We start from the raw sequence: 26504 nt of genomic DNA, 5'->3' as shown, positions 1-26504 counted from the left end.
ACTACTACTACTACTACTACAACTGGTACTACTACTACTGGTACTACTACTACTGGTACTACTACTACTACTACTACTACTACTACTACTACAACAACTACAACTGGTACTACTACAACTGGTACTACTACTACAACTGGTACTACTACTACTACAACTACTGGTACCACTACTACTACTACTACTACAACTGGTACTACTACTACTGGTACTACTACTACTACTACTACTGGTACAACTACTACTGGTACTACTACTACTGGTACTACTACTACAACTGGTACTACTACTACTGGTACTACTACTACTGATACTACTACTACTACAACTGATACTACTACTACTACTACTACTACTACTGCTACAACTGGTACTACTACTACTGGTACTACTACTACTACTACAACAACTGGTACAACTACAACTGGTACTACTACTACAACTGGTACTACAGGTACTACTATTACTGGTACTACTACTACAACTGGTACTACTACTACTGGTACTACTACCGGTACTACTATTACCACTAATACTACTGGTACTACTACTACTACTGTTACTACTACTACTGGTACTACTACTACTACTACTACTGGTACTACTACTACTGGTACTACTATTACCACCACTACTACTGGTACTACTATTACCACTAATACTACTGGTACTACTACAACTGATACTACTACTACTGGTACTACTACTACTGCTACAACTGGTACTACTACTACTACTACCACCACAACTGGTACTACTACTACTGTTACTACTACAACAACTGGTACAACTACTACTGGTACTACTACTACTACTACTGGTACTACTACTACTACTACCACAACTGGTACTACTGCTACTGGTACTACTACTACTACTACTACAACTGGTACAACTACTACTGGTACTACTACTACTACTACTACTACTACAACTGGTACTACTACTACTGGTACTACTACTACTGGTACTACTACTGCTACAACTGGTACTACTACTACTGCTGCTACTAATACTACTAACACCACTACCACTACCACCACTACTACTACTACTGCTACCACTACCACTACCACCACTACTACTACCACTACTACTACTACTACTGCTACTACTACTACTACTACTACTACTGCTACTACTACTACTGCTACTACTACTGCTACTACTACTACTACTACTACTGCTACTACTACTACTACTACTACTACTACTGCTACTACTACTACTGCTACTACTACTACTACTACTACTGTTACTACTGCTACTACTGCTACTACTACTAATACTACTAATACTACTACTACTACTACTACTACTACTACTGCTACTACATAGTAATTCAATGCTACTGACCTGTGATAGCTTCATCTGCATGTGAGCGAAGACATGGAGGAAGCCAACGACAGCGTCCCACAGACGGCTGTGAGCTAAACTCTGCTGGTTCCCAGTACACGGTCCCTACAACACAAAAAAACAACAACAAATCATGGTACATAAAGTCTGCCTGTTAAAACATTTACTTTACTATATCAAGGGAGAATAAGGATAGCCCTGGGATCAACAGTACCTGTATGTACTCTGTGAGTGTATTGAAGACCTGTTTCGCGACGTTAATTGCCTTGGAGAAATTTCTCTGTCCTTGTTCATCAATGACGTCCTTTCCCGAATAGTACCAGTAGAAATCACTGATTGATTCCTGTGTCGAGAATAGACACATAGGCAAGTGGTTAGCAACAGTATGATTGTTCTATTTAGCAAGAGTTTAAGCGGCGTAACAATATAACCCGAAGAAGACTGTAAAGGTGAGCTCACCTGAACTCTAAGAAGGTAGTCCACGGTAGAGATGATGACGTTGACTGTAGTGTTGTTCCCTGTCTGTGTTCTCAAGTAATTCTGAAAGTCTTTCAACATCGAGGTGGAAAATTGGTAGAGTAACAACGCACAGACAACGTAAGATTCTAAGTACAACTGGGGGAAACAACTAGGAAACAGAGAGGAGATGGATTCTGGGTATTGACTAGTGGGGGGGGGGGCTCACAGATTCTGGCTCACAGTAGTCTGGTGAGCCAGACAGGAAGTCTCGTGTGACTTGGGCTAAACGACAGTACCGCTCACCTGAGTTGTGACCTTCACAGAGCAGCTGGAGGAAACGGAACAGGTCACAGGTGAAGACGTCATCCTGCATTACCTTCTCTCCTGTACGGTGTGGGAAGACGGACGGACGGACAGACAGGAGATCAACAGAGAGCATAAATAACAGAGCTGGCTATGTTTTGATCCACAATAACTACTGATCTGACTGAGGTGTGCAGTAAAACCTCGGTACACCTGGGACACAAGATACACCTGGGACACAAGATACACCTGGCACACACGATACACCTAGGACACAATATTCACCTGGGACACAAGATACACCTGGGAAACACGATACACCTAGGACACAAGATACACCTAGGACACACGATACACCTAGGACACAAGATACACCTAGGACACAAGATACACCTGGGACACAATATACACCTGGGACACATGATACACCTGGGACACATGATACACCTGGCACACATGATACACCTGGGACACGTGATACACCTGGGACACCTGGGACACATGATACACCTGGCACACATGATACGCATGATATACCTGGCACACATGATACACCTGGCACACATGATACACCTGGGACACATGATACACCTGATACACATGATACACCTGGGACACATGATACACCTGAGACACATGATACACCTGGGACACATTATACACCTGGGACACCTGGGACACCTGGCACACATGATACACCTGGGACATATGTTACACATGATATACCTGGCACACATGATACACCTGGCACACATGTTACACCTGGGACACATGATACACCTGAGACAGATGATACACCTGGGACACATTATACACCTGGGACACCTGGCACACATGATACACCTGGGACATATGATACACATGATATACCTGGCACACATGATACACCTGGCACACATGATACACCTGGGACACATGATACACCTGATACACATGATACACCTGGGACACATGATACACCTGGGACACATTATACACCTGGGACACCTGGCACACATGATACACCTGGGACACATGATACACATGATATACCTGGCACACAAGATACACCTGGGACACAATATACACCTGGGACACATGATACACCTGGCACACATGATACACCTGGGACACATGATACACCTGGGACACATGGTACACCTGATACACATGGCACACGTGATACACCTGGGACACATGATACACCTGGCACACATGATACGCCTGGGACACATGATAAACCTGGCACACATGATGAACCTGGCACACATGATACACATGATACACCTGGCACACATGATACACCTGGGACACATGATACACCTGAGACAGATGATACACCTGGGACACATTATACACCTGGGACACCTGGCACACATGATACACCTGGGACATATGATACACATGATATACCTGGCACACATGATACACCTGGCACACATGATACACCTGGGACACATGATACACCTGATACACATGATACACCTGGGACACATGATACACCTGGGACACATTATACACCTGGGACACCTGGCACACATGATACACCTGGGACACATGATACACATGATATACCTGGCACACAAGATACACCTGGGACACAATATACACCTGGGACACATGATACACCTGGCACACATGATACACCTGGGACACATGATACACCTGGGACACATGGTACACCTGATACACATGGCACACGTGATACACCTGGGACACATGATACACCTGGCACACATGATACGCCTGGGACACATGATAAACCTGGCACACATGATAAACCTGGCACACATGATACACATGATACACCTGGCACACATGATACACCTGGGACACATGATACACCTGGCATACATGATACACCTGGGACACATGTAACACCTGGGACACATGATACACCTGGCACACATGATACACCTGGCACACATGATACACCTGGGACACCTGATACACCTGGGACACATGATAAACCTGGCACACATGATACACATGATACACCTGGCACACATGATACACCTGGGACACATGATACACCTGGCATACATGATACACCTGGGACACATGTAACACCTGGGACACATGATACACCTGGCACACATGATACACCTGGCACACATGATACACCGGTCACACATGATACACCGGTCACACATGATACACCTGGCACACATGATACACCTGGGACATACGACACACCTGGGACACATGATATACCTGGCACACATGGTACACCTAGGACACATAGTACACCTGGGACACAAGATACACCTGATACTCCTGATACACATGATAAACCTGGGACACATGATACACCTGAGACACATGATACACCTGGGACACATTATACACCTGGGACACCTGGGACACATGATACACCTCGGACACATTATACACCTGGGACACCTGGGACACATGATACACCTGGCACACATGATACACCTGGCACACATGATACACCTGGGACACATGATACACCTGGGACACATGATACACCTGGGACACATGATAAACCTGGGACACATGATACACCTGGCACACATGGTACACCTAGGACACATGGTACACCTGGGACACAAGATACACCTGATACACCTGATACACATGATACACCTGGGACACATTATACACCTGGGACACATGAAACACCAGGCACACATGATACACCTGGCACACATGATACACCTGGGACACCAGGGACACATGATACACCTGGCACACATGATACACCTGGCACACATGATACACCTGGGACACCTGGGACACCTGATACACCTGGGACACCTGGGACACCTGGCACACATGATACACCTGGGACACATGATACACCTGGCACACATGATACACCTGGGACACATGATACACCTGGCACACATGATACACCTGGCACACATGATACACCTGGGACACATGATACACCTGGGACACAAGATACATCTGGGACACAAGATACACCTGGGACACAAGATACACCTGGCACACATGATACACCTGGGACATACGACACACCTGGGACACCTGATACACCTGGGACACGTGATACACCAGGGACACCTGGGACACATGGTACACCTAGGACACATAGTACACCTGGGACACAAGATACACCTGATACACCTGATACACATGATAAACCTGGGACACATGATACACCTGATACACATGATACACCTAGGACACATGGTACACCTGGGACACGTGATACACCAGGGACACCTGGGACACATGATACACCAGGCACACATGATACGCATGGGACACATGATACACCTGGCACAAATGATACGCCTGGGACACATGATAAACCTGAGACACATGATACACCTGGGACACCTGGCACACATGATACACCTGGGACACATGATACACATGATTTACCTGGCACACATGATACACCTGGCACACATGATACACCTGGGACACCTGATACACCTGGGTCACCTGGCACACATGATACACCTGGCACACATGATACACCTGGCACACATGATACACCTGGCACACATGATACACCTGGGACACATGATACACCTGGGACACATGATACACCTGGGACACATGATAAACCTGGGACACATGATACACCTGGCACACATGGTACACCTAGGACACATGGTACACCTGGGACACAAGATACACCTGTGACACCTGATACACATGATACACCTGGGACACATTATACACCTGGGACACATGAAACACCAGGCACACATGATACACCTGGCACACATGATACACCTGGGACACATGATACACCTGGAACACATGGTACACCTGATACACCTGGCACACGTGATACACCAGGGACACCTGGGACACATGATACACCTGGCACACATGATACACCTGGCACACATGATACACCTGGGACACATGATAAACCTTGGACACAAGATACATCTGGGACACAAGATACACCTGGGACACAACATACACCTGGGACACATGATACACCTGGCACACATGATACACCTAGGACACATGGTACACCTGGGACACATGGAACACCTGGGACACATGGTACACCTGATACACCTGGCACACCTGGGACACCTGGGACACATGATACACCTGGCACACATGATACGCCTGGGACACATGGAAACCTGGCACACATGATAAACCTGGCACACATGATACACATGATACACCTGGCACACATGATACACCTGGGACACATGATACACCTGGCACACATGATACACCTGGGACACATGATACACCTGGGACACAAGATACATCTGGGACACAAGATACACCTGGGACACAAGATACACCTGGCACACATGATACACCTGGCACACATGATACACCTGGGACATACGACACACCTGGGACACATGATACACCTGGCACACATGGTACACCTAGGACACATGGTACACCTGGGACACAAGATACACCTGATATACATGATACACCTGATACACATGATAAACCTGGGACACATGATACACCTGAGACACATGATACACCTGGGACACGTGATACACCAGGGACACCTGGGACACATGAGACACCAGGCACACATGATACGCCTGGGACACATGATACACCTGGCACACATGATACGCCTGGGACACATGATACACCTGGGACACATGATACACCTGGGACACCTGGCACACATGATACACCTGGGACACATGATACACATGATATACCTGGCACACATGATACACCTGGGACACATGATACACCTGAAACACATGATACACCTGGGACACCTGATACACCTGGGACACATGATACACCTGGCACACATGATACACCTGGCACACATGATACACCTGGCACACATGATACACCTGGGACACATGATACACCTTGGACACAAGATACATCTGGGACACAAGATACACCTGGGACACAAGATACACCTGGGACACAAGATACACCGGTCACACATGATACACCGGTCACACATGATACACCGGTCACACATGATACACCTGGCACACATGATACACCTGGGACATACGACACACCTGGGACACATGATATACCTGGCACACATGGTACACCTAGGACACATAGTACACCTGGGACACAAGATACACCTGATACTCCTGATACACATGATAAACCTGGGACACATGATACACCTGAGACACATGATACACCTGGGACACATTATACACCTGGGACACCTGGGACACATGATACACCTCGGACACATTATACACCTGGGACACCTGGGACACATGATACACCTGGCACACATGATACACCTGGCACACATGATACACCTGGGACACATGATACACCTGGGACACATGATACACCTGGGACACATGATAAACCTGGGACACATGATACACCTGGCACACATGGTACACCTAGGACACATGGTACACCTGGGACACAAGATACACCTGATACACCTGATACACATGATACACCTGGGACACATTATACACCTGGGACACATGAAACACCAGGCACACATGATACACCTGGCACACATGATACACCTGGGACACATGATACACCTGGAACACATGGTACACCTGATACACCTGGCACACGTGATACACCAGGGACACCAGGGACACATGATACACCTGGCACACATGATACACCTGGCACACATGATACACCTGGGACACCTGGGACACCTGATACACCTGGGACACCTGGGACACCTGGCACACATGATACACCTGGGACACATGATACACCTGGGACACAAGATACATCTGGGACACAAGATACACCTGGGACACAAGATACACCTGGCACACATGATACACCTGGCACACATGATACACCTGGGACATACGACACACCTGGGACACATGATACACCTGGCACACATGGTACACCTAGGACACATGGTACACCTGGGACACCTGGGACACCTGATACACCTGGGACACCTGGCACACATGATACAGCTGGGACACATGATACACCTGGCACACATGATACACCTGGGACACATGATACACCTGGCACACATGATACACCTGGCACACATGATACACCTGGGACACATGATACACCTGGGACACAAGATACATCTGGGACACAAGATACACCTGGGACACAAGATACACCTGGGACACAAGATACACCTGGCACACATGATACACCTGGCACACATGATACACCTGGGACATACGACACACCTGGGACACATGATACACCTGGCACACATGGTACACCTAGGACACATGGTACACCTGGGACACAAGATACACCTGATACACATGATACACCTGATACACATGATAAACCTGGGACACATGATACACCAGAGACACATGATACACCTGGGACACATTATACACCTGGGACACCTGGGACACATGATACACCTGGCACACATGATACACCTGGCACACATGATACACCTGGGACACATGATACACCTGGGACACAAGATACATCTGGGACACAAGATACACCTGGGACACAAGATACACCTGGGACACAAGATACACCTGGCACACATGATACACCTGGCACACATGATACACCTGGGACATACGACACACCTGGGACACATGATACACCTGGCACACATGGTACACCTAGGACACATGGTACACCTGGGACACAAGATACACCTGATACACATGATACACCTGATACACATGATAAACCTGGGACACATGATACACCAGAGACACATGATACACCTGGGACACATTATACACCTGGGACACCTGGGACACATGATACACCTGGCACACATGATACACCTGGCACACATGATACACCTGGGACACATGATACACCTGGGACACATGGTACACCTGATACACCTGGGACACGTGATACACCAGGGACACCTGGGACACATGGTACACCTAGGACACATAGTACACCTGGGACACAGGATACACCTGATACACATGACACACATGATAAACCTGGGACACATGATACACCTGATACACATGATACACCTAGGACACATTGTACACCTGGGACACGTGATACACCAGGGACACCTGGGACACATGATACACCAGGCACACATGATACGCATGGGACACATGATACACCTGGCACACATGATACGCCTGGGACACATGATACACCTGGGACACATGATACACCTGGGACACCTGGCACACATGATACACCTAGGACACATGATACACATGATATACCTGGCACACATGATACACCTGGCACACATGATACACCTGGGACACCTGATACACCTGGGTCACCTGGCACACATGATACACCTGGCACACATGATACACCTGGCACACATGATACACCTGGGACACATGATTCACCTGGGACACATGATACACCTGGGACACATGATACACCTGGGACACATGGTACACCTGAGACACATGGTACACCTGGGACACATGATACACCTGGGACACATGATACACATGATATACCTGGCACACATGATACACCTGGCACACATGATACACCTGGGACACCTGGCACACATGATACACCAGGCACACATGATACGCCTGGGACACATGATACACCTGGCACACATGATATGTCTGGGACACATGATACACCTGGGACACATGATACACCTGGGACACATGATACACCTGGGACACATGCTACACCTGGCACACATGATACACCTGGGACACAAGATATACCTGATACACCTGGGCCACATGATACACCTGGGACACAAGATACACCTGGGACACATGCTACACCTGGGACACATGAACACCTGGGACACCTGGCACACATCACACACCTGGGACACATGCAGCACATGATACACCTGGCACACATGATACACCTGGCACACATGATACACCTGGGACACCTGGGACACCTGATACACCTGGGACACCTGGCACACATGATACACCTGGGACACATGATACACCTGGCACACATGATACACCTGGGACAAAAGATACACCTGATACACATGATACACCTGATACACATGATAAACTTGGGACACATGATACACCTGAGACACATGATACACCTGGGACACATTATACACCTGGGACACCTGGGACACATGATACACCTGGCACACATGATACACCTGGGACACAAGATACATCTGGGACACAAGATACACCTGGGACACAAGATACACCTGGCACACATGATACACCTGGCACACATGATACACCTGGGACATACGACACACCTGGGACACATGATACACCTGGCACACATGGTACACCTAGGACACATGGTACACCTGGGACACCTGGGACACCTGATACACCTGGGACACCTGGCACACATGATACACCTGGGACACATGATACACCTGGCACACATGATACACCTGGGACACATGATACACCTGGCACACATGATACACCTGGCACACATGATAAACCTGGGACACATGATACACCTGGGACACAAGATACATCTGGGACACAAGATACACCTGGGACACAAGATACACCTGGGACACAAGATACACCTGGCACACATGATACACCTGGCACACATGATACACCTGGGACATACGACACACCTGGGACACATGATACACCTGGCACACATGGTACACCTAGGACACATGGTACACCTGGGACACAAGATACACCTGATACACATGATACACCTGATACACATGATAAACCTGGGACACATGATACACCAGAGACACATGATACACCTGGGACACATTATACACCTGGGACACCTGGGACACATGATACACCTGGCACACATGATACACCTGGCACACATGATACACCTGGGACACATGATACACCTGGGACACATGGTACACCTGATACACCTGGGACACGTGATACACCAGGGACACCTGGGACACATGGTACACCTAGGACACATAGTACACCTGGGACACAAGATACACCTGATACACATGACACACATGATGAACCTGGGACACATGATACACCTGATACACATGATACACCTAGGACACATTGTACACCTGGGACACGTGATACACCAGGGACACCTGGGACACATGATACACCAGGCACACATGATACGCATGGGACACATGATACACCTGGGACACATGATACGCCTGGGACACATGATACACCTGGGACACATGATACACCTGGGACACCTGGCACACATGATACACCTAGGACACATGATACACATGATATACCTGGCACACATGATATACCTGGCACACATGATACACCTGGGACACCTGATACACCTGGGTCACCTGGCACACATGATACACCTGGCACACATGATACACCTGGCACACATGATACACCTGGGACACATGATTCACCTGGGACACATGATACACCTGGGACACATGATACACCTGGGACACATGGTACACCTGAGACACATGGTACACCTGGGACACATGATACACCTGGGACACATGATACACATGATATACCTGGCACACATGATACACCTGGCACACATGATACACCTGGGACACCTGGCACACATGATACACCAGGCACACAGGATACGCCTGGGACACATGATACACCTGGCACACATGATATGTCTGGGACACATGATACACCTGGGACACATGATACACCTGGGACACATGATACACCTGGGACACATGCTACACCTGGCACACATGATACACCTGGGACACAAGATATACCTGATACACCTGGGCCACATGATACACCTGGGACACAAGATACACCTGGGACACATGCTACACCTGGGACACATGAACACCTGGGACACCTGGCACACATCACACACCTGGGACACATGCAGCACATGATACACCTGGCACACATGATACACCTGGCACACATGATACACCTGGGACACCTGGGACACCTGATACACCTGGGACACCTGGCACACATGATACACCTGGGACACCTGATACACCTGGCACACATGATACACCTGGGACAAAAGATACACCTGATACACATGATACACCTGGTACACATGATAAACTTGGGACACATGATACACCTGAGACACATGATACACCTGGGACACATTATACACCTGGGACACCTGGGACACATGATACACCTGGCACACATGATACACCTGGCACACATGGTACACCTGATACACCTGGGACACGTGATACACCAGGGACACCTGGGACACATGATACACCAGGCACACATGATACGCCTGGGACACATGATACACCTGGGACACATGATAAAACTGGCACACATGATACACCTGGCACACATGATACACCTGATACACATGATACACCTGGGACACATGATACACCTGGGACACATGACACATCTGGGACACATTATACACCTGGGACACCTGGCACACATGATACACCTGGGACACATGATACACATGATATACCTGGCACACAAGATACACCTGGGACACAATATACACCTATGATACAAGATACACCTAGGACACAAGATACACCTGGGACACAATATACACCTGGGACACAATATACACCTGGGACACATGATACACCTGATACACCTGGGCCACATGATACACCTGGGACACAAGATACACCTGGGACACATGCTACACCTGGGACACATGATACACCTGGTACACCTGGCACACATGACACACCTGGGACACATGCAGCACATGATACACCTGGCACACATGATACACCTGGCACACATGATACACCTGGGACACCTGGGACACCTGATACACCTGGGACACCTGGCACACATGATACACCTGGGACACATGATACACCTGGCACACATGATACACCTGGGACACCTGGGACACATGATACACCTCGGACACATTATACACCTGGGACACCTGGGACACATGATACACCTGGCACACATGATACACCTGGCACACATGGTACACCTAGGACACATGGTAGACCTGGGACACAAGATACACCTGATACACCTGATACACATGATACACCTGGGACACATGATACACCTGGGACACATGAAACACCAGGCACACATGATACACCTGGCACACATGATACACCTGGGACACATGATACACCTGGAACACATGGTACACCTGATACACCTGGCACACGTGATACACCAGGGACACCAGGGACACATGATACACCTGGCACACATGATACACCTGGCACACATGATACACCTGGGACACCTGGGACACCTGATACACCTGGGACACCTGGGACACCTGGCACACATGATACACCTGGGACACATGATAGAACCTGGCACACATGATACACCTGGGACACATGATACACCTGGCACACATGATACACCTGGCACACATGATACACCTGGGACACATGATACACCTGGGACACAAGATACATCTGGGACACAAGATACACCTGGGACACAAGATACACCTGGCACACATGATACACCTGGCACACATGATACACCTGGGACATACGACACACCTGGGACACATGATACACCTGGCACACATGGTACACCTAGGACACATGGTACACCTGGGACACAAGATACACCTGATACACATGATACACCTGATACACATGATAAACCTGGGACACATGATACACCTGAGACACATGATACACCTGGGACACATTATACACCTGGGACACCTGGGACACATGATACACCTGGCACACATGATACACCTGGCACACATGATACACCTGGGACACATGATACACCTGGGACACATGGTACACCTGATACACCTGGGACACGTGATACACCAGGGACACCTGGGACACATGGTACACCTAGGACACATAGTACACCTGGGACACAAGATACACCTGATACACCTGATACACATGATAAACCTGGGACACATGATACACCTGATACACATGATACACCTAGGACACATGGTACACCTGGGACACGTGATACACCAGGGACACCTGGGACACATGATACACCAGGCACACATGATACGCATGGGACACATGATACACCTGGCACACATGATACGCCTGGGACACATGATAAACCTGGGACACATGATACACCTGGGACACCTGGCACACATGATACACCTGGGACACATGATACACATGATATACCTGGCACACATGATACACCTGGCACACATGATACACCTGGGACACCTGATACACCTGGGTCACCTGGCACACATGATACACCTGGCACACATGATACACCTGGCACACATGATATACCTGGCACACATGATACACCTGGGACACATGATACACCTGGGACACATGATACACCTGGGACACATGATAAACCTGGGACACATGATACACCTGGCACACATGGTACACCTAGGACACATGGTACACCTGGGACACAAGATACACCTGTGACACCTGATACACATGATACACCTGGGACACATTATACACCTGGGACACATGAAACACCAGGCACACATGATACACCTGGCACACATGATACACCTGGGACACATGATACACCTGGAAACACATGGTACACCTGATACACCTGGCACACGTGATACACCAGGGACACCTGGGACACATGATACACCTGGCACACATGATACACCTGGCACACATGATACACCTGGGACACCTGGGACACCTGATACACCTGGGACACCTGGCACACATGATACACCTGGGACACATGATACACCTGGCACACATGATACACCTGGGACACATGATACACCTGGCACACATGATACACCTGGCACACATGATACACCTGGGACACATGATACACCTGGGACACAAGATACATCTGGGACACAAGATACACCTGGGACACAAGATACACCTGGGACACAAGATACACCTGGCACACATGATACACCTGGCACACATGATACACCTGGGACATACGACACACCTGGGACACATGATACACCTGGCACACATGGTACACCTAGGACACATGGTACACCTGGGACACAAGATACACCTGATACACATGATACACCTGATACACATGATAAACCTGGGACACATGATACACCAGAGACACATGATACACCTGGGACACATTATACACCTGGGACACCTGGGACACATGATACACCTGGCACACATGATACACCTGGCACACATGATACACCTGGGACACATGATACACCTGGGACACATGGTACACCTGATACACCTGGGACACGTGATACACCAGGGACACCTGGGACACATGGTACACCTAGGACACATAGTACACCTGGGACACAAGATACACCTGATACACATGACACACATGATAAACCTGGGACACATGATACACCTGATACACATGATACACCTAGGACACATTGTACACCTGGGACACGTGATACACCAGGGACACCTGGGACACATGATACACCAGGCACACATGATACGCATGGGACACATGATACACCTGGCACACATGATACGCCTGGGACACATGATACACCTGGGACACATGATACACCTGGGACACCTGGCACACATGATACACCTAGGACACATGATACACATGATATACCTGGCACACATGATATACCTGGCACACATGATACACCTGGGACACCTGATACACCTGGGTCACCTGGCACACATGATACACCTGGCACACATGATACACCTGGCACACATGATACACCTGGGACACATGATTCACCTGGGACACATGATACACCTGGGACACATGATACACCTGGGACACATGGTACACCTGAGACACATGGTACACCTGGGACACATGATACACCTGGGACACATGATACACATGATATACCTGGCACACATGATACACCTGGCACACATGATACACCTGGGACACCTGGCACACATGATACACCAGGCACACATGATACGCCTGGGACACATGATACACCTGGCACACATGATATGTCTGGGACACATGATACACCTGGGACACATGATACACCTGGGACACATGATACACCTGGGACACATGCTACACCTGGCACACATGATACACCTGGGACACAAGATATACCTGATACACCTGGGCCACATGATACACCTGGGACACAAGATACACCTGGGACACATGCTACACCTGGGACACATGAACACCTGGGACACCTGGCACACATCACACACCTGGGACACATGCAGCACATGATACACCTGGCACACATGATACACCTGGCACACATGATACACCTGGGACACCTGGGACACCTGATACACCTGGGACACCTGGCACACATGATACACCTGGGACACCTGATACACCTGGCACACATGATACACCTGGGACAAAAGATACACCTGATACACATGATACACCTGATACACATGATAAACTTGGGACACATGATACACCTGAGACACATGATACACCTGGGACACATTATACACCTGGGACACCTGGGACACATGATACACCTGGCACACATGATACACCTGGCACACATGGTACACCTGATACACCTGGGACACGTGATACACCAGGGACACCTGGGACACATGATACACCAGGCACACATGATACGCCTGGGACACATGATACACCTGGGACACATGATAAAACTGGCACACATGATACACCTGGCACACATGATACACCTGATACACATGATACACCTGGGACACATGATACACCTGAGACACATGACACATCTGGGACACATTATACACCTGGGACACCTGGCACACATGATACACCTGGGACACATGATACACATGATATACCTGGCACACAAGATACACCTGGGACACAATATACACCTATGATACAAGATACACCTAGGACACAAGATACACCTGGGACACAATATACACCTGGGACACAATATACACCTGGGACACATGATACACCTGATACACCTGGGCCACATGATACACCTGGGACACAAGATACACCTGGGACACATGCTACACCTGGGACACATGATACACCTGGTACACCTGGCACACATGACACACCTGGGACACATGCAGCACATGATACACCTGGCACACATGATACACCTGGCACACATGATACACCTGGGACACCTGGGACACCTGATACACCTGGGACACCTGGCACACATGATACACCTGGGACACATGATACACCTGGCACACATGATACACCTGGGACACCTGGGACACATGATACACCTCGGACACATTATACACCTGGGACACCTGGGACACATGATACACCTGGCACACATGATACACCTGGCACACATGATACACCTGGGACACATGATACACCTGGGACACATGATACACCTGGGACACATGATAAACCTGGGACACATGATACACCTGGCACACATGGTACACCTAGGACACATGGTAGACCTGGGACACAAGATACACCTGATACACCTGATACACATGATACACCTGGGACACATTATACACCTGGGACACATGAAACACCAGGCACACATGATACACCTGGCACACATGATACACCTGGGACACATGATACACCTGGAACACATGGTACACCTGATACACCTGGCACACGTGATACACCAGGGACACCAGGGACACATGATACACCTGGCACACATGATACACCTGGCACACATGATACACCTGGGACACCTGGGACACCTGATACACCTGGGACACCTGGGACACCTGGCACACATGATACACCTGGGACACATGATAGAACCTGGCACACATGATACACCTGGGACACATGATACACCTGGCACACATGATACACCTGGCACACATGATACACCTGGGACACATGATACACCTGGGACACAAGATACATCTGGGACACAAGATACACCTGGGACACAAGATACACCTGGCACACATGATACACCTGGCACACATGATACACCTGGGACATACGACACACCTGGGACACATGATACACCTGGCACACATGGTACACCTAGGACACATGGTACACCTGGGACACAAGATACACCTGATACACATGATACACCTGATACACATGATAAACCTGGGACACATGATACACCTGAGACACATGATACACCTGGGACACATTATACACCTGGGACACCTGGGACACATGATACACCTGGCACACATGATACACCTGGCACACATGATACACCTGGGACACATGATACACCTGGGACACATGGTACACCTGATACACCTGGGACACGTGATACACCAGGGACACCTGGGACACATGGTACACCTGGGACACATAGTACACCTGGGACACAAGATACACCTGATACACCTGATACACATGATACACCTGGGACACATGATACACCTGATACACATGATACACCTAGGACACATGGTACACCTGGGACACGTGATACACCAGGGACACCTGGGACACATGATACACCAGGCACACATGATACGCATGGGACACATGATACACCTGGCACACATGATACGCCTGGGACACATGATAAACCTGGGACACATGATACACCTGGGACACCTGGCACACATGATACACCTGGGACACATGATACACATGATATACCTGGCACACATGATACACCTGGCACACATGATACACCTGGGACACCTGATACACCTGGGTCACCTGGCACACATGATACACCTGGCACACATGATACACCTGGCACACATGATATACCTGGCACACATGATACACCTGGGACACATGATACACCTGGGACACATGATACACCTGGGACACATGATAAACCTGGGACACATGATACACCTGGCACACATGGTACACCTAGGACACATGGTACACCTGGGACACAAGATACACCTGTGACACCTGATACACATGATACACCTGGGACACATTATACACCTGGGACACATGAAACACCAGGCACACATGATACACCTGGCACACATGATACACCTGGGACACATGATACACCTGGAACACATGGTACACCTGATACACCTGGCACACGTGATACACCAGGGACACCTGGGACACATGATACACCTGGCACACATGATACACCTGGCACACATGATACACCTGGGACACCTGGGACACCTGATACACCTGGGACACCTGGCACACATGATACACCTGGGACACATGATACACCTGGCACACATGATACACCTGGGACACATGATACACCTGGCACACATGATACACCTGGCACACATGATACACCTGGGACACATGATACACCTGGGACACAAGATACATCTGGGACACAAGATACACCTGGGACACAAGATACACCTGGGACACAAGATACACCTGGCACACATGATACACCTGGCACACATGATACACCTGGGACATACGACACACCTGGGACACATGATACACCTGGCACACATGGTACACCTAGGACACATGGTACACCTGGGACACAAGATACACCTGATACACATGATACACCTGATACACATGATAAACCTGGGACACATGATACACCAGAGACACATGATACACCTGGGACACATTATACACCTGGGACACCTGGGACACATGATACACCTGGCACACATGATACACCTGGCACACATGATACACCTGGGACACATGATACACCTGGGACACATGGTACACCTGATACACCTGGGACACGTGATACACCAGGGACACCTGGGACACATGGTACACCTAGGACACATAGTACACCTGGGACACAAGATACACCTGATACACATGACACACATGATAAACCTGGGACACATGATACACCTGATACACATGATACACCTAGGACACATTGTACACCTGGGACACGTGATACACCAGGGACACCTGGGACACATGATACACCAGGCACACATGATACGCATGGGACACATGATACACCTGGCACACATGATACGCCTGGGACACATGATACACCTGGGACACATGATACACCTGGGACACCTGGCACACATGATACACCTAGGACACATGATACACATGATATACCTGGCACACATGATACACCTGGCACACATGATACACCTGGGACACCTGATACACCTGGGTCACCTGGCACACATGATACACCTGGCACACATGATACACCTGGCACACATGATACACCTGGGACACATGATTCACCTGGGACACATGATACACCTGGGACACATGATACACCTGGGACACATGGTACACCTGAGACACATGGTACACCTGGGACACATGATACACCTGGGACACATGATACACATGATATACCTGGCACACATGATACACCTGGCACACATGATACACCTGGGACACCTGGCACACATGATACACCAGGCACACATGATACGCCTGGGACACATGATACACCTGGCACACATGATATGTCTGGGACACATGATACACCTGGGACACATGATACACCTGGGACACATGATACACCTGGGACACATGCTACACCTGACACACATGATACACCTGGGACACAAGATATACCTGATACACCTGGGCCACATGATACACCTGGGACACAAGATACACCTGGGACACATGCTACACCTGGGACACATGAACACCTGGGACACCTGGCACACATCACACACCTGGGACACATGCAGCACATGATACACCTGGCACACATGATACACCTGGCACACATGATACACCTGGGACACCTGGGACACCTGATACACCTGGGACACCTGGCACACATGATACACCTGGGACACATGATACACCTGGCACACATGATACACCTGGGACAAAAGATACACCTGATACACATGATACACCTGATACACATGATAAACTTGGGACACATGATACACCTGAGACACATGATACACCTGGGACACATTATACACCTGGGACACCTGGGACACATGATACACCTGGCACACATGATACACCTGGCACACATGGTACACCTGATACACCTGGGACACGTGATACACCAGGGACACCTGGGACACATGATACACCAGGCACACATGATACGCCTGGGACACATGATACACCTGGGACACCTGATAAAACTGGCACACATGATACACCTGGCACACATGATACACCTGATACACATGATACACCTGGGACACATGATACACCTGAGACACATGACACACCTGGGACACATTATACACCTGGGACACCTGGCACACATGATACACCTGGGACACATGATACACATGATATACCTGGCACACAAGATACACCTGGGACACAATATACACCTATGATACAAGATACACCTAGGACACAAGATACACCTGGGACACAATATACACCTGGGACACAATATACACCTGGGACACATGATACACCTGATACACCTGGGCCACATGATACACCTGGGACACAAGATACACCTGGGACACATGCTACACCTGGGATACATGATACACCTGGGACACCTGGCACACATGACACACCTGGGACACATGCAGCACATGATACACCTGGCACACATGATACACCTGGCACACATGATACACCTGGGACACCTGGGACACCTGATACACCTGGGACACCTGGCACACATGATACACCTGGGACACATGATACACCTGGCACACATGATACACCTGGGACACAAGATACACCTGATACACATGATACACCTGATACACATGATAAACTTGGGACACATGATACACCTGAGACACATGATACACCTGGGACACATTATACACCTGGGACACCTGGGACACATGATACACCTGGCACACATGATACACCTGGCACACATGGTACACCTGATACACCTGGGACACGTGATACACCAGGGACACCTGGGACACATGATACACCAGGCACACATGATACGCCTGGGACACATGATACACCTGGGACACCTGATAAAACTGGCACACATGAGACACCTGGCACACATGATACACCTGATAAACATGATACACCTGGGACACATGATACACCTGAGACACAAGATACACCTGGGACACATTATACACCTGGGACACCTGGCACACATGATACACCTGGGACACATGATACACATGATATACCTGGCACACAAGATACACCTGGGACACAATATACACCTATGATACAAGATACACCTAGGACACAAGATAAACCTGGGACACAATATACACCTGGGACACAATATACACCTGGGACACATGATACACCTGGCACACATGATACACCTGGGACACATGATACACCTGGGACACATGGTACACCTGATACACCTGGCACACGTGATACACCTGGGACACCTGAGACACATGATACACCTGGCACACATGATACGCCTGAGACACATGAAAACCTGGCACACATGATAAACCTGGCACACATGATACACCTGGGACACATGATACACCTGGCACACATGATACACCTGGGACACATGATTCACCTGGCACACATGATACACCTGGGACACATGATACACCTGGCACACATGATATACCGGGCACACATGATACACCTGGGACACATGATACACCTGGGACACATGATACACCTTGGACACAAGATACATCTGGGACACAAGATACACCTGGGACACAAGATACACCTGGGACACAAGATACACCGGGCACACATGATACACCTGGGACATACGACAAACCTGGGACACATTATATACCTGGCACACATGGTACACCTAGGACACATGGTACACCTGGGACACAAGATACACCTGACACATGTACACCTGATACATGATAAACCTGGGACACATGATAAACCTGAGACACATGATACACCTGGGAAACATTATACACCTGGGACACCTGGGACACATGACACACCTGGCACACATGATACACCTGGCACACTCGATACACCTGGCATACATGATACACCTGGGACACATGGTACACCTGATACAACTGGGACACATGATATACCAGGGACACCTGGGACACATGATACACCAGGCACACATGATACGCCTGGGACACATGATACACCTGGCACACATGATACGCCTGGGACACATGATAAACCTGGGACACATGATACACCTGGGACACATTATACACCTGGCACACATGGTACACCTAGGACACATGGTACACCTGGGACACAAGATACACCTGATACACCTGATACACATGATACACCTGGGACACATGATACACCTGAGACACCTGGGACACATTATACACCTGGGACACCTGGGACACATGATACACCAGGCACACATGATACACCTGGCACACATGATACACCTGGGACACATGATACACCTGGGACACATGGTACACCTGATACACCTGGGACACGTGATACACCAGGGACACCTGGGACACATGATACACCTGGCACACATGATACGCATGATATACCTGGCACACATGATACACCTGGCACACATGATACACCTGGGACACATGGTACACCTGATACACCTGGGACACGTGATACACCAGGGACACCTGGGACACATGATACACCAGGCACACATGATACGCCTGGGACATATGATACACCTGGCACACATGATACGCCTGGGACACATGATACACCTGGGACACATGATACACCTGGGACACCTGGCACACATGATACACCTGGGACACATGATACACATGATATACCTGGCACACATGATACACCTGGCACACATGATACACCTGGGTCACCTGATACACCTGGGACACATGGTACACCTGAGACACATGGTACACCTGGGACACATGATACACCTGGGACACATGATACACCTGGGACACATGCTACACCTGGCACACATGCTACACCTGGGACACATGATACACCTGGGACACCTGGCACACATGACACACCTGGGACACATGCAGCACATGATACACCTGGCACACATGATACACCTGGCACACATGATACACCTGGGACACCTGGGACACCTGATACACCTGGGACACCTGGCACACATGATACACCTGGGACACATGATACACCTGGCACACATGATACACCTGGGACACATGATACACCTGGCACACATGATACACCTGGCACACATGATACACCTGGCACACATGATACACCTGGGACACATGATTCACCTGGGACACAAGATACACCTGGGACACATGATACACCTGGGACACATGGTACACCTGAGACACATGGTACACCTGGGACACATGATACACCTGGGACACATGATACACATGATATACCTGGCACACATGATACACCTGGCACACATGATACACCTGGGACACCTGGCACACATGATACACCAGGCACACATGATACGCCTGGGACACATGATACACCTGGCACACATGATATGTCTGGGACACATGATACACCTGGGACACATGATACACCTGGGACACATGATACACCTGGGACACATGCTACACCTGGCACACATGATACACCTGGGACACAAGATATACCTGATACACCTGGGCCACATGATACACCTGGGACACAAGATACACCTGGGACACATGATACACCTGGGACACATGAACACCTGGGACACCTGGCACACATCACACACCTGGGACACATGCACATGATACACCTGGCACACATGATACACCTGGCACACATGATACACCTGGGACACCTGGGACACCTGATACACCTGGGACACCTGGCACACATGATACACCTGGGACACATGATACACCTGGCACACATGATACACCTGGGACAAAAGATACACCTGATACACATGATACACCTGATACACATGATAAACTTGGGACACATGATACACCTGAGACACATGATACACCTGGGACACATTATACACCTGGGACACCTGGGACACATGATACACCTGGCACACATGATACACCTGGCACACATGGTACACCTGATACACCTGGGACACGTGATACACCAGGGACACCTGGGACACATGATACACCAGGCACACATGATACGCCTGGGACACATGATACACCTGGGACACCTGATAAAACTGGCACACATGATACACCTGGCACACATGATACACCTGATACACATGATACACCTGGGACACATGATACACCTGAGACACAAGACACACCTGGGACACATTATACACCTGGGACACCTGGCACACATGATACACCTGGGACACATGATACACATGATATACCTGGCACACAAGATACACCTGGGACACAATATACACCTGTGATACAAGATACACCTAGGACACAAGATACACCTGGGACACAATATACACCTGGGACACAATATACACCTGGGACACATGATACACCTGATACACCTGGGCCACATGATACACCTGGGACACAAGATACACCTGGGACACATGCTACACCTGGGACACATGATACACCTGGGACACCTGGCACACATGACACACCTGGGACACATGCAGCACATGATACACCTGGCACACATGATACACCTGGCACACATGATACACCTGGGACACCTGGGACACCTGATACACCTGGGACACCTGGCACACATGATACACCTGGGACACATGATACACCTGGCACACATGATACACCTGGGACACAAGATACACCTGGTACACATGATACACCTGATACACATGATAAACTTGGGACACATGATACACCTGAGACACATGATACACCTGGGACACATTATACACCTGGGACACCTGGGACACATGATACACCTGGCACACATGATACACCTGGCACACATGGTACACCTGATACACCTGGGACACGTGATACACCAGGGACACCTGGGACACATGATACACCAGGCACACATGATACGCCTGGGACACATGATACACCTGGGACACCTGATAAAACTGGCACACATGAGACACCTGGCACACATGATACACCTGATAAACATGATACACCTGGGACACATGATACACCTGAGACACAAGATACACCTGGGACACATTATACACCTGGGACACCTGGCACACATGATACACCTGGGACACATGATACACATGATATACCTGGCACACAAGATACACCTGGGACACAATATACACCTATGATACAAGATACACCTAGGACACAAGATAAACCTGGGACACAATATACACCTGGGACACAATATACACCTGGGACACATGGTACACCTGGCACACATGATACACCTGGGACACATGATACACCTGGGACACATGGTACACCTGATACACCTGGCACACGTGATACACCTGGGACACCTGGAGACACATGATACACCTGGCACACATGATACGCCTGAGACACATGAAAACCTGGCACACATGATAAACCTGGCACACATGATACACCTGGGACACATGATACACCTGGCACACATGATACACCTGGGACACATGATTCACCTGGCACACATGATACACCTGGGACACATGATACACCTGGCACACATGATATACCGGGCACACATGATACACCTGGGACACATGATACACCTGGGACACATGATACACCTTGGACACAAGATACATCTGGGACACAAGATACACCTGGGACACAAGATACACCTGGGACACAAGATACACCGGGCACACATGATACACCTGGGACATACGACAAACCTGGGACACATTATATACCTGGCACACATGGTACACCTAGGACACATGGTACACCTGGGACACAAGATACACCTGATACACATGATACACCTGATACACATGATAAACCTGGGACACATGATAAACCTGAGACACATGATACACCTGGGAAACATTATACACCTGGGACACCTGGGACACATGACACACCTGGCACACATGATACACCTGGCACACTTGATACACCTGGCATACATGATACACCTGGGACACATGGTACACCTGATACAACTGGGACACATGATATACCAGGGACACCTGGGACACATGATACACCAGGCACACAT

At 49.0% G+C, this 26504-nt stretch overlaps 1 protein-coding gene across 1 annotated transcript in view; it reads right to left on the bottom strand.

Annotated features, from left to right (window-relative positions):
- LOC106577405 (ryanodine receptor 2) overlaps positions 1-2196 on the bottom strand; it is a 117305-nt gene extending 115109 nt beyond the window's left edge. Inside the window, exons 1-4 of the mRNA XM_045701188.1 lie at positions 2119-2196; positions 1816-1904; positions 1571-1699; positions 1357-1461 (exon numbers count right to left, since the gene is read on the bottom strand). Of these exons, the coding sequence (XP_045557144.1) occupies positions 1357-1461; positions 1571-1699; positions 1816-1904; positions 2119-2188 (393 nt within the window). The 5' untranslated portion in view covers positions 2189-2196. The remainder of the gene's footprint in view (positions 1-1356; positions 1462-1570; positions 1700-1815; positions 1905-2118) is intronic.
- Positions 2197-26504: the final 24308 nt, after the last annotated feature.

The sequence above is a fragment of the Salmo salar genome, chromosome ssa18 (genome assembly GCF_905237065.1).
Source record: "Salmo salar chromosome ssa18, Ssal_v3.1, whole genome shotgun sequence".
Classification (NCBI taxonomy): domain Eukaryota; kingdom Metazoa; phylum Chordata; class Actinopteri; order Salmoniformes; family Salmonidae; genus Salmo; species Salmo salar.
Note: the sequence above shows the minus strand (reverse complement) of the source record. Positions and strands in the feature narration are given on the sequence as shown.